Source organism: Monodelphis domestica, chromosome 1, assembly GCF_027887165.1.
Source record: "Monodelphis domestica isolate mMonDom1 chromosome 1, mMonDom1.pri, whole genome shotgun sequence".
Lineage (NCBI taxonomy): Eukaryota > Metazoa > Chordata > Mammalia > Didelphimorphia > Didelphidae > Monodelphis > Monodelphis domestica.
In genome coordinates, this window is record NC_077227.1 from 112,597,821 (window position 1) to 112,611,638 (window position 13,818).

The 13,818-nt window shown below is 41.7% G+C and overlaps 1 protein-coding gene across 5 annotated transcripts in view; it reads left to right on the forward strand.

Annotated features, from left to right (window-relative positions):
• SH3PXD2A (SH3 and PX domains 2A) overlaps positions 1 to 13,818 on the forward strand; it is a 337,587-nt gene that overhangs the window by 80,768 nt on the left and 243,001 nt on the right. Inside the window, exon 1 of one of the 5 annotated variants that reach the window (XM_056804514.1) lies at positions 7,010 to 7,461. The exons of the other annotated variants lie outside the window; for them this stretch is intronic. Coding sequence (XP_056660492.1) covers positions 7,429 to 7,461 — 33 coding nt within the window. The 5' untranslated portion in view covers positions 7,010 to 7,428. Of the gene's footprint in view, positions 1 to 7,009; positions 7,462 to 13,818 lie in introns of those variants that run through there. 5 annotated transcript variants of the gene reach the window in all.

Here is a 13,818-nt window from a genome sequence, read left to right on the forward strand (position 1 = left end):
AGAGCTTCAGGAAGGAAAGGTCTCTGGGGCTTTATGAAATAGTTTTGTGTTGTACAAAGAGTGCCCCAAACCTAACTGAGACTATTCCTTCAGAGTTCAGGAGAGCTACAAGGTCCTACCTGCTGGTGATGATGAAGAGAACAGGTGAGACGAGAGGGAGAGAGAAAGAGAAAGAGAGAGAGAGAGACAGAGACAGAGACACAGAGAGAGCCAGAGAGAGGGAGAGACAGAAAGAGACAGAGAGAGAGAGACAGACAGAGACAGACAGAGAGAGAGAGAGAGAGAGAGAGAGAGAGAGAGAGAGAGAGAGAGAGAGAGACAGAGACAGAGACAGAGACAGAGACAGAAAGAGACAGAGAGAGACAGACAGAGAGACAGAGACAGAGAGAGACAGAGACAGAGAGAGAGAGAGGAGGGTAAAAAGGAGTACAGCAGAGAGAGAGAGAGACAGAGACAGAAAGAGACAGAGAGAGAGAGAGAGAGAGAGAGAGAGAGAGAGAGAGAGAGAGAGAGAGAGAGAAAGAGAGAGAAAGTGGTGTGCCCATGAATGCATGTCCATCCTTGGATGTATATAAGTGGAATTAGTCCAATCCCAAGTGAAGGGTAGCTATCACTGTGTGGGCAGGGACAGTGTGAAAGATCAGGGAAGATGGCCTTTAGTGGGAGCTGCCAAGTGGCACAGAGGATAAAGCTCCAGTCCTGGAGGTGAGAAAATCTGGGTTTAATGTGACCTGAGATACTTCCTAATTATGTGATCCTGGGTAAGCCACTTAGTTCCAGTTGCCTAGCCCTTGCCCCATTTCTGTCTTAGAATTGATACTAACAGAAGGTAAGGGTTAAAAAAAAAAAAGATGGCCTTTGGGTCAGGCAAAATTACTTTTTGGTAGGGATTGGAGAACATTGGCCTGGGAAGTCAGAAAGCCTGGGTTCTCTTCAATCCTGCTGTTAACTCTGGGTGTTCTTCATCAAATTGCTTACTCCCTTCTGGATCTCAGTTTCCACATAGCTGCCGGACAATTGGTCTGACCATATCACTTCCCTGCTCAAAGATCCTCTAGTAGCTTTTTATTACTTCTAGAATAAAGTAGAAACACCTCAGTTTGACAGTTGAAACCTTTGACAGTCTGTTACAGCCTCCTCTTTTCAGGCTTGTGACTCACCTTCTTTTTCATCTAGCCTAATTGTAGTTAGTTCTCTGAAATCATCCCTGTCTACGTGTGCCCAAGATATCTCCAATGCCTAAAATGTACTCTCTCCTTACCTGTGCCCCCTTAGAGTCTCTAGCTTCGTTCAAGGCTCAGCTTATGAACTCTCCCCTACTCTAAGCCTTTCCTCATTCTCTTGCTTATTAATGTTCTCGCTCTCTCTCCTCTTCAAATTCTTGGGTCTTTATTGATGCTACATTGTGCTCCCTCACAAGAATATAAGCTCTTTGAGAACAGGGACTTTTTTGTCTTGATACACACTATGACCTTCATTTATGGCTCTTATTAAATGCTTGTTGGATTGAATTAAATGAGATCTTTCTAGATGATTTCTGGGTACCTTTCATTTCCAGCCCTCTATCATACTATAACTTTATGGCATGTCTAAATATTGTGGTGGAATTTGGCCTGGCCGGATGCCCTTATGACAACTTCTAAAGAATTAACTAAATCATCTTGTTGAACTGGATTTTTTTTTTGTTGTTGTTGTTGCTTTGCTTAAAACAAATTAGCCGTCTCTTTGGGATTTTTCTTGGTTATATGGGCCATTAAATGATGGGCAAATACCCTAATTCCTTTCTTGAGTCAACTGTAATGATCTATCAAGTGACCTTTTCTCAGTCCTCAGACTTTTTTGACTTCTTTCTAGCCTTTGACTCTATTAAATCACCCTCTTCTCCTTTATACTTTCCTCTTGAGGCTTTCATGACATGACTCTCTTGATTCTCTTCCTGTCTCTGAACAAACCGTTGCAGTCTCCTTTGATGGATCTTCATCCAGGTTACATCACACATAAGTATCCTTCAGGACATTGTACTGGTCCCCTTTCTTTTCCCCTTCTAGCCTTAGTTCACTTGGTGATCTCACCATGGATCACTCATCATTTTAATGCAGATAATTCCCAGTGCTATTTATCCATCCCTAACCACTCTAGGCTGACCTCTAGACTGACATCTCCCATTTCCTATTGGACCTCTTCTTTACCTTTCCTTTCCCTTCTCCCCCTTTACACCCCAATCATTGAACATCTCAGATTGGGACTCAGCACAATGCCTGGCACCTAGTATAAACTTAATAAATGTTTATTTACCAACTGATTTAATTGTTTGGTTTGTTCTGTTGGGAAAGAGCATTAGAATTCACATCAATGGCCAGGACTCAGCGTTCTAGTTCTTTGCATTGATAACAATACTTTTATTTCCACCAAGCATCTAGAGGTGAGGAAAGGCTGGACCACTTAGTTATAAAAAGCACAAGATAGACATGAGAAAAGAAAGAGGTGGTGGTGGTGGTAGTGGAAAGAGAGAGACAGAGAGACAGAGAGATGCTCTTGATATTGTTACAGCTTTGTTGATAAGTAGCAAATACCATGCCACTAAGTTTTAATTATTGACTCCTCTTTCCTTTAAGCTTTATATTTTTTAGGGTTTTGATTTTTACATCATAACTGCCTCACTGAATTTGTTGCTACCAGGAAATAGTATTGATTCTTGAGAACACTGGGGATTCCAGTGACTCCAGTAAAATGCTATGAAGATTCTAATGACCCTTATAGAATACTCTGGGAATTCCTATGACCCAACAGAATATTTAGAAGCTTCCAAAGAGAACATTAGCTCCTGTGGGGATTCCCTAGCTGACTATTCCTCCTTTTCAAGCTTTGATGATCTGCTTTCTTTTTCATTATATCCTTATAGCCTGAGAATAAACTTGCTGCTTCTTTTCTCTTATAAATGATTCGGGTAGGGAGAGTAGAATTTGTTCACAGAAAAATTAGAGTATGCTGAAATGAATTTACCATAAGGAAGGGGCAGGAAGATGTAGTTATTGAATAGAAACTATTGATAAGGAGGAGAACTGTCCATGTACCTGTAATCAGTGACTAGAATTGGAGCAGGAGAGCTCTCCTAAGAGTCAACAGCTGGGTCGTAATGGGAACAAACCATCCAGTTCTCAACTTTTTCTTTTTTGAAACCAACCAACCAACCAACCAACCAAGCTCTTTTTCCTCTAGACTCTGACCAGCTTTGCTTTTATCATGTCTACTCTCTCTTGGTGTGGAATGGCAGTAACCTCAAAATATCACTCTTTTAGAGAGAATGGACCCATTTGGGCTTGGCCAAGGTGACAGTGTCATAACTTTAGAATCAAACATAAGTCTCTTGTTTCCAGCAGAAATTTGAAGTTAAGGGTACAACATGTGCTTCCTTAGAATTCAGGGCACTCATGCTCTTTGTGGTGGCCAAAAACTGGAAAGCGAGGGGATGCCCATCAATTGGGGAATGGCTGAACAAATTGTGGTATATGCTGGTGATGGAATACAATTGTGCTGAAAGGAATAATGAACTGGACAAATTCCATGTGAACTGGAACGACCTCCAGGAATTGATGCAGAGTGAAAGGAGCAGAACCAGGAGAACATTATACACAGATATGGATACACTGTGGTACAATCAATTGTAATGAACTTCTCTGCTGGCAGCAATGCAATGATCCAGGACAATTCTGAGGGACTAATGAGAATCCACATCCAGAAAAAGAACTGTGGGAGTAGAAACATAGAAGAAAAACATATGCCTGATCACATGGGTTGAGGGGTTATGATTGGGGATATAGACTCTAAATGATCACCTTAGTGCAAATATCTATAATATAGAAATAGGTCTTGATCAATGACACATTTTTGTAAAACCCAGTGGAACTGAGCATTGGCTATGGGAGTGGGGTGAGAAGAGCATGAATCATGTAACCATGGAAAAATTCTCACAATTAATCAATTAAATAACATGTAAAAATAAATAAATTAATTAAAAAAACAAAATTCAGGGCACTAAGTACATATTAATTCTGGCTTTCTACCTTCTACCTTTATGACTCTGGGCAAGTCTTTTTATCCTCTTAAGGCCTCTCATGATAACTCTAGAAAGAAAGCACACTGATTCTGGAATTAGAAGTTCAAACTGGGCCCAGATCCCTCCTCTTACACATACTACCTATGTGTTCTTGGGCAAATTGCTTAAAAGTTTCTTTAGCAGGGGGCAACTGGGTGACTCAGAACAATGAGAGCCAGGTGTAGAGACAGAAGGGCCTGGGTTCAAATTTGACCACAGACCTTTCATATTGATTCTAAGATGGAAGATAAGGGCTAAAAAAGTTTTATTTGTCTATAAAATAAAGAAGTTGGATTCAATGACCTCTGAGGTCTCTTCCAGTTCTGATCCTATGATCCTATAATTTTAAATCTTAATAGCAGGTTTCCTAGTGACTGAGATGAAGCTTCAACTTTCGGGGTTGGCAAGGTAGCCATTTGGCAAGGGAGTTGTGATAAGGGGACACTTTTAAAAAGCAATGCATGCATATATATATATATATATATATATATATATATATATATACACACAAAAATTTACCTTCTATTTTAGAATCAAAACTATGTATTGATTCCAAGGCAGAAGAGTAGTAAGGGTTAGGCAATGGGCAGGTTAAGTGATTTGCCAAGGATCACACCAGCTAGTAAAGGTCTCAGGTTATATTTGAACCCAAGACTTCTTCTTTCTAGGCTTGACTCTATCCACTGAGCTCTTTAGTGTGAAGAGGTGAAGAGCATTGACAGGAGTAAGAGAGAAGGGAGGGAGGGAGGGGGCGGGGAGGAGAGAGAGAGAGAGACAGAGAGACAGAGAAAGAGAGAGAGAGAGAGACAGAGAGAGTAAGTATTGGAGGTGTTTTCATAAACTTGCTGGGAGAGGTCCTCTGTGGGGACACTGGGGAGATTGTAAGAGGAGCTGGAATGTTGTCCTAGTGTTAAACCTTAGAGCTGTTTATTGGTTTTAAGCTTTTGGGTGGAGTGTTGAGCTGAGTGTGGGGCACTCTGGGGATTCAGATCAGTATTTGCTATTCAGGGGCATACAGATTTTGCTCTGAAGAATTAATAGTATTTCTTTTTTCTTCTCTTTAAGAAAAACAAAACAAAGCAACTCTTACCTTTTTATCTTAGAGTTGATACTAGGTATCCGTTCCAAGGCAGAAAAGCAATTAGGGCTATTCATTTTCGGTTAAGTGACTTGCCCAGGATCACATGACTAGGAAATGTCCACTGAACCAGTTAACTGCCCCCTACAATGTTTCTTTAAGGGGGAACCCTCACTCTGGTATAATTGCTATGATTATAGATGACACTGTCTAGAAAGTTGACATTTAATATAGCAACACTGATAACGTATATCATTAATAGAATCAAAGATAGTCAGAAATGGAAGAGATCATCCAATACAAAGGGTCTTAATCTAGGATCTGTGAGAGAGTTCCAGGGGGTCTGTGAGCTTGCATGGGGAAAAAAACGACATCTTTATTTTCACTAATTTCTAACTGAAATTTAGCATCTTCTTCAGTTCTTTTAAAACAAAAAGGTTTTCTGAGAAGAGGTCCATAAGCTTCAGCAGATTACCAGAGAGGTCCAACTCTGCCATTTTACTGAACTAAGAAAAGGAAATAAATTTCTCAAAAGTCACAGAAAAACAGTGAAAGTGCTGCTACTCATCATGGTGGTAGAAACAGTATCCCCATACCAGTGATACAAGAGATCCTCAAAGCTTGTTTGTACTGTGGGAAAGTGATGAGATAGCTTTATGGATGGTTGGTTCATCCACAGTAGGGATTTTTTTTTTTAAACCCTTTCTGTCTTAGAAAATTTAGAAAGCTTAAGATGGAGGGGCAAGGGCTAGACAAATGAGGTTAAGCAACTTGCCCACGTCCATACAACTAGGAAGTATCTGAGGCCATATTTGAACCCAGATCCCACCCAACTCTAGACCTGGCTCTCTATCCACTGTCCCACCTAGCTGCCTCAATCCACAGTAGGGATTATTAAACTAGAGAACCTGTTTGCCCCCCATCAAAGAAAAAAAATTCATGTGGAAAAGGCCAAGTGTAAGTCATAGAAAAAACTTGGACTCTAAGACCCTTGGAAGGGTCTTAGATTTAGTAAGGCTTGAGAAGTTATTCAACTCATCTTCCCTAAACACAAGCTCAAATTCCTTCTGCAATATGTCTGATTGGTGGTCATCCAACTTTTACTTAAATACTTTCAGAATCCAAAAGTTTACTACCTCATAAGAGAGTTCATTCCATTGCTGGCCAGTTCACATTGTTAGAAAGTTCTTTTAAGGAGCTGGTATAATAATAATAATAATAACAACAACAACGGTATTTTTAAAGCACTTCAAGCTTAACAAAGCACTTTACATATGTTATCTCATTTGATTCTCTCAAGAACCCTGTGAAGTTGTGCTGTAATCAACTTTATTTTATAGATGAAGAAACCAAGGGAATCCCTAGGGTCACAGCTAATAAGTGTCTGAAAATGGATTTTAATCCACATCTTCCAGACGCCAAGTCCACGTCTTAATACTGCGTCTACTGTGCCATCTTAACTGCCTAGGTGGATAAATTCCACCTATTTGTCCTACATAATTTTAGAAGAACACAAATGAGTCCATCCTTTTACATGTTAACCCCTAGGATATTTGAAGCAGTTATTGTGTCCCTTTTATGTCTTCTTGGGGGTCTAGGTTCTTCAGCCCCTGTTCTTTGAAATGATGCTTATATGGCATTGTCTTATGCCCTCTTCCTTTTCTGGTACTCTTCCATGGAGGCAATCCATTTTGGAAGCATTCCTCCCCACCTGTGGAACAGAAACCTGAATAGTAGTTATCCATGTGAGGCCAGAATTTATTCACTGATTGTTTTGCTCTCTAAGAAGGGCAGAAAAGCCAAGATTCTGGCTCTGGGGAATTCAAGATTTATGGGGTGGGTTCTTTACAGTCTTCCTTTGCCTTGTCGAAGGTGCGACGTGAAGCACTGCCTTCCCTCTCTTTCTCTCTCGTCCTCCTACTACTTGCACGTTGAATCATCCACACCAGCTCCTCCAGCTGCTCCATCTGAGTCAAGCCAACACCCAGCCGTGGGGCTGCCTTCCACCTTCCAGCTCCTCTTCCTGGTGTGAGGTGTGTAGGGTAGTGATCAGGTGATGATGACATGCTGGGGAGGTCTCTGAGCATTGTTTCTGCTGTCTCCAGTCCCAGCCTCGGCACTATCCAAGGGAGAAGAAGCCAGCTTAGGTACAGCAGCCCCCTGTCTCTCTTTTTCTCCTCCTGCCCTTGAAAACCAACTGGAAATAGTGGCTGGAAAGTGTGGAGGGGTTCAGCCTCTCCCCCAGGTCCAGAGGATGAAAGGGAAGAAATTCTTTGGGAGCAGACGGGTGAGTGACATCTGTATAAACCGTCCCCCTAGGGAGCTGCCCCTTGGAAGGAGGGCAGGGGGAGGGCTGAAGGCTTTATTTGAACCTAGAGATGGCAGCTGGCAGCAGAGGCAGGCATGGATCTACACGGGATGGGTGTAGCTTCTGCTGAGCAGACAGAGCCTGTAGCCCACTCCTCTTCTCTAGCTGGCCCATCCTATCTGGTTTCCTTGCTGTACCTCCTCAAATCCAGTGACTTCAAACTCTGGCATCCTTGCCCACCTCCCGCTGATAGGAACAGGCTCTGTTTGGCTTCTATGCTAATGGAATTAGTCACATCAGACAGCAGTGCAAACAGTGGGAGTCTGATCCCAGGGTTTCCTAATAGTACAGCGTTTCTCTCGGGTGCGTCTCTCTCTGCCCTTTGGAGAAACTCTTGAGTGAACTTGTTGGGGCTGGGAGATGTTGGCTCTCTTGATTCTATCTTCCTCAGGCCCGGTGAACACTGAAGTCCTTGTCTCCCTCAGTGCTATTTGATCATACTGTATTATAGCCTCGCTTTGGCAGTTATGGGGAAGGAGGGAGGGGGCACTTGGATATCAGCTCGTTGGTAGAACAGGGTCCACAGTGGAGAGTGGGGAAATAGGGGACGATGGGGAATTTCCATCCCCTTTGGCTTTGAGTCACAAAGAAGGCAAGCTGTGGATCTACATGGAATTTACTGCATGCCATGTAGTGGTTTGGTCCCCAATCTCCTAAAGGCTGGATGACCTGTTTGTTTGTTTGTTTTTTGACATATTTCTCTGTGGAAATAGGCTGAAAAGTTATCCTTTAGGGCCTCTCAATGGATGTCCTACCTGTCCCAGTGAGTCATAGGGAATGCTTGCAGGGAGCTTTGCTATGAAAGCTACTTGGGGCCCCTGTGAGGTAGAAGCAAATCATCTGTGGCTGGTGTGAAATGCTGACCAGGTTTGGCTCTGTCTTTCTGCCTTCTAATTAGAGGACATTTATCTGGTGCCAAACAGAACAAAGTGGCCAGTTCAGCTCTGCAGGGAGGCTTAAAAAGGTGAGGACATTTGGGCCAAATAGGCAACATTCAGGTATATATCTTTTCCTCCAAAACAAGAAGCAGTCAGTCTAGTGGTAGGAGACTGGTTCAGATACCTGGAGAGACACAGCTTCTGATATAAGCTGTGACAAGTCCATCATTCATTCTTCCAAGGCAGAGTTCTTTCCAATATCTCATTCAGGCATCTCAGGGTGAGGTCTTCTCCATGACATTTCTTACCTCCCAAATGAATGGGTGTTCCCCCCCTCCTCAGTAAGAATATGACCCAGTTTCTCATGGCCTGATTGAGTCTCATGAAAACACTGGAGATTGGGAGTAGAGAATGTCTCTATACAAATTAGATGAGTATAGAGGAGGGCTTCTTAACTTGGGATCCATGGACCGCCATTTTCAAGGAGTCCCTGACCTTATTCGTCGTAGGCTTCACCAGACTGCTAAAGGGGTCCATGATGTATAAAAAGGTTAAAAGCTCCTGGTATAGAGAATTTAAGGATTGGTCCTTGTGGTGACCAGGGATCTGATCTGTGATGCAGGGAAAACATCAGTCCCTCACTTAAAGGTTGGTAGAGGGAAGAAAGAGGAGAGTGTCAGATACAGGAGAAATCATGGGTCTATAGGACAAGATAAAGCCCCTGGGTTGGGAGAGGTGGAGCAGGGAATGCCAATTCTAACTGATGAAAGAAGAATATGTGGGTGCAAGGGTTTATAAGGGAGAGGAGAAATGAGCTTGGTTCCTGTTGATTGGCTTTGTGTAGGGCTTTCTTTTACTCTAAACCTAGAAGGTTCCCAGTTAGCCTGATAGAATAGATCGATAGCTTTTAGTCTTTATTAATCAGTTCTCACTTGGGAGCTGAAGGGGTCAGGCATCTGATGCTCTGCCAATGTGAGAATGGGCAGTAGACCTATGGATGCCAAAGTGACTCTTGTTAGTCCTTATTATATACCTTTTTCTCTGACTCCAAGAAGCACAGTAAGGAAGGCGGTTATTTGGAAGATAAGCATTTTTTATCCCACGTGGTGGGAGAGAAGAGAATGGACATGAATCAGTTCAACTTAGTAAACCTCAATTGAGCAGTTACTAAGTAGAAGGCCCTATGCTAGGGGTCACCATGTACAGAGGAGGTTGAGAAAGCAGGAAAACAATCAATTGAAAGAATTAAGAATGTTTAGCTTGGAGAGGAGGAGACTTGACAGAGGATGTCTGAACTGTCTTCAAGTATTTGAAAATCTATCATGTCAAAGCGTTTCTAGACTTAATTTGCTTGGCTATAGAGAGTAGAATAAGGTAGAAATCTGAAAGAAATAGATTTTGATTGGATGTAAGGAAAAGCTTCCTAATGATTACAATTCTGCATAAACAACCTGAATTGCCCCAGGAAGTCTTTAAAGAGAGGATGAGTGAATGGTTGTTAGAGATGCTTCAGAAGAGATTCTAAAGATGCTTTCAGAAGAATTCAACTTGGCAGGTCCAACTTAGATTAGATTGAACTGAAGCCCCTAGCAATTAAGTCAGGGTCTCTGTTAATTGGTGAGGGCCTTCTTTCCATGGCAGTGTATACCCCAACCAATTCAGTATTGTCCTTGCTGATGGAAAGGGTGTGAAAGATTCTACTCACCATTCCTATGACTTCACCCTTCCTTGATCTTCAACCTCCTTTGATCCATAGCTATCATTTTATTAACTGTGTCACTTTTCTCTATTAGGATGTTAAATTCCTTGAAGTAGAGACTGTCTCATATATATATATATATATATATATGTATATATATATATATATATATATACAAATATATTGAGTATATATACTATATATAGCTGATATATCTATGTATCTCTATATGGCACAGTGTCTGGCACATAGCACATATTAAGTCCTTAATAAATAGGTTTTTTTTCCCCAATGATTGATCCATTCATTCATTCTTCATTCATTCATTCATTCATTAATTCATTCATTCCCTTGCCTCAAAGATATTATAATGTAAATGAGTGTAATATGACTTAGTGTCTAGATTGCTAGACTTGGAGTCAGGGAAACTTGGGTTTGAATTTGACTCAAATACTTAACTAAGGCTGTTTCCTCATCTATAAGATAAGGAGGCTGGACTTGACTTCTTAGGTCCCTTCCACCTCTGAATCTATGATCCTGCGATGAAACAAATGAGCTGATCAGTGTAATTCCAGGCAGAATGGGAGAAGTCCTTTGAGGTAGCAGGTGTTAAGGGAGCACAGAGAAGTTGAACTGATTGGAGAGGGCTGAATTGTAGGAGGGGAGGAGAGGGTCAAGGAATTCGGTTCAATTCAACAAAAATCTATTAATATAGAGAAGAGAATACTGTGCCAAATGCTGAGGGAGATACCAAGTGTAGATAGGATGCAGTCCCTGCCATCTTGGAGCTTACAAGGGAGATATAGCATTTAAGCTGGGTCTTTAAGGATGGGTAAGAGAGGAAAAGATAAAGCTCTGAAGATTGGAAGACAGAATAGGGAATGTCATGAGCAAATTCCAGGGGCAATGAATAGTTTGCTTTGATTGAAATATTGGTATATAATGGTGAATGGTGTGGATTAAGGCCAAAATGGTAGGAAGGAATCCAGGTTTTTAGAGCACCTTCAATGCCAGACTGAAGAATGGGGCCTCTCCTTGTCATTCTCTCTTTATGATGATCTATCTGACATTGTTATATCCTGGTATTATTGCCAAATCTTGTCATTCTATACAAGTGCCCATTTCCTTGTCTCTGTCTGTTTTCCTTGGTTGTTCCTGCCCTATTCCTGTAGGATTCCTGCCCTAATGTATTTCTTTCATTTCTCTCTTCTTCTTCCTCATTCGAGCTTGGGATGGGCAGTGAATGGACTTTCCTGGTAGAGGAAGGACAGGTGGGTTAGTATTACAGTAGAACTGAAGATGAGCTCATATCTTTTCCCAGGAATAAAGCCATGTCTTTTAAAGTTTTTTTTTTTTATTTAACTCTTTGTATCCCAGGGGTTTGAGCACAAAAGAGCTTGGCTACAGATATTGCTTTTATGATTACATGATAGTTTTGGCTGAGTAGGGAAGGAGAAGAAATTTAAAGCCATTTTGAGGCAGGATATCCTTGAATATTATATTGAACTATTAGTTTCTTGACTACTATTCGAAATAGGACATTCCCATTTTTCCCAAGAGATACTCCAAGGCTCTTGTCACCCCAATATAACCCTCATACTGACAAGGCCTGTCTGTGGTCTGGATTGGTATGTGTGTTTGGTACAATGAAGCTAATCATGGGCATCCCCTGAAGAGGTGACTCCTAGTATGTAGAAAGCAAGAGTTTTTCAAGTCCAGGTCCTGTATGGGTGGCAGGTCACAAATCTTCAGCCTTAGCACCCTGTTCTACTACCTCACCCCGAGTGCTTACCATTCCTTGGGGGCCCCACCTCATGTGGTTGCTCTTCCTGCTTGAAATAGTTGAGTTGTGTGCACTTGCCTGGAAAAGGGAGCGGTGCCTGTTTGGCCAGACATGCCCAGAAATAACCCAACAGCTGTTGGGGATCTCTGTCAGGCTGGGCGTTGAGAACACATTAGGGGGGATTATTCTCTCTCCCCTTGACCATTGGGGAAAGGCTCAGGATGGTCAAGGGAATCGGGGCTGAGTTATTTCCAATGACTGATGCTTCTGTATTCAGTAAATCTACCAGGCCTCCTGGTGGCGTAGTGGATGTGAGGTCAGAATACTTAGGTTCAAATCTTGGCTCCTTCATAAGCTAGCTGTGGGGGACATTGCATGGGAAAAATACTTCCCTATTTGTGGACTCCATTTCCTCATTTACAAAATGAGGGTGTTCGAGTACAGCATGATATTGACTCCATTGGCTCTGGAGTCAAAGGACCTTGGTTTGAATCCTAGTTTTGTTTCATACTCTTTGTGTAGCCTTGCATAAATCACATCAACCTCCTGAACCTCAGTTTCTTCATCTGTCAAATGAAGGATTTGGATCAGATGAGCCTTTGAGATCTCTTTTATCTCTAGATTATAATTTTTCATGCTTCAAGTTCAATGATCCTTTAGGTGCTTTCCTGTCCCTCAAGGAGCTCTGCTTTATTACAGAAATAATGCAAGATTCATGTTGAGGAAAAAGATCAAATATTTAAAGTTGGAGGGGACCTTAAAAGTTGTCTTGTTCAGCACCATTATTTTCTAGCTCTATAAAGTGAGGTCCAGATTGGTTATCTGACTTACCCAGAATGACATGAGTAGAAAGAAAGACAGGCAGGCTTTAAATTCTGGTCCTTAGATTTCAGATTGAAGACCGGCTCCACTATACTACATTGCCTCTGATGACTAAGAATATTTCATGGGTCTGTAACTTCATTGGTATGGATGAAATATCCAACCATATAACTCCTCTACAATTTAGGAGAAATGAATAAATGAAAAAGTATTTATTCATTACATGCCTGGTATTTTGATTAGTGCTGAGGATAGAAATTTAAGAAGAGACAGTTCCTGCCCTCAAGAAACTTATATTTTAATGGGAACGGAAGGAGTTTTGGTCTGGAGAGTCACTGGAGATGGCAAGTTAGTCTATATTACATGCCATTTTGAAAAGTAATGATACTGTTTATATATTGTGCCTAGAGAAAGAGGTAAAAGATGGAGTGGGGCATGGAACATGAAGGGGCAATGTATAATCGGGCACTTTTAGAGAGTTGCTATGACCAAATATTTCATTATCCTGCCAGTCTGGTGATCAGCTTCTCTGAAATTGAGCTAAGCTAGTCTTTTGGTAACAGACAATTTAGTCCATCACCGGGCCTCCAAGTCTAGGCCATTTCAACAGGGTAGAACCTGCCAATGTATATGGTTCATTGGCAGAAATCTTGGCTATCCCAGGGACATCTCCAGACTATAAGGAAGCGTTGGAGTGGGACTTAAACAGAAGTAACCAACCAAAAGTTACAGCTTAATCGTCTATTACTAAAAATACCAAATAACAAATATATGATAAGTGGTGAGAGGCAGTGTGGTGTAGTGAATAGAGGACTGGACTAGAAGCCGGGAAGACCTGAATTGAAGTCCTACCTCTGACCCCTATTGACTGTTCGACTTTAATCTTGGAGCTCTGGTCAGCTTTCCTAAGACTAAATTGCAGGGAAAGTGCCAACTTGCACCTGCATAGTAATGAGAGTTTCCTTATCTAGGAATCACTATACCAGTGAAATCACAAGTGTATTCCTTATCTCCCTCAGCTAAGTAGTAAAGACAATAGGTATGAGTGTATGGGTTTGACTTGGTGACCCTTTTCTGGGCTGCTCATCTATCTT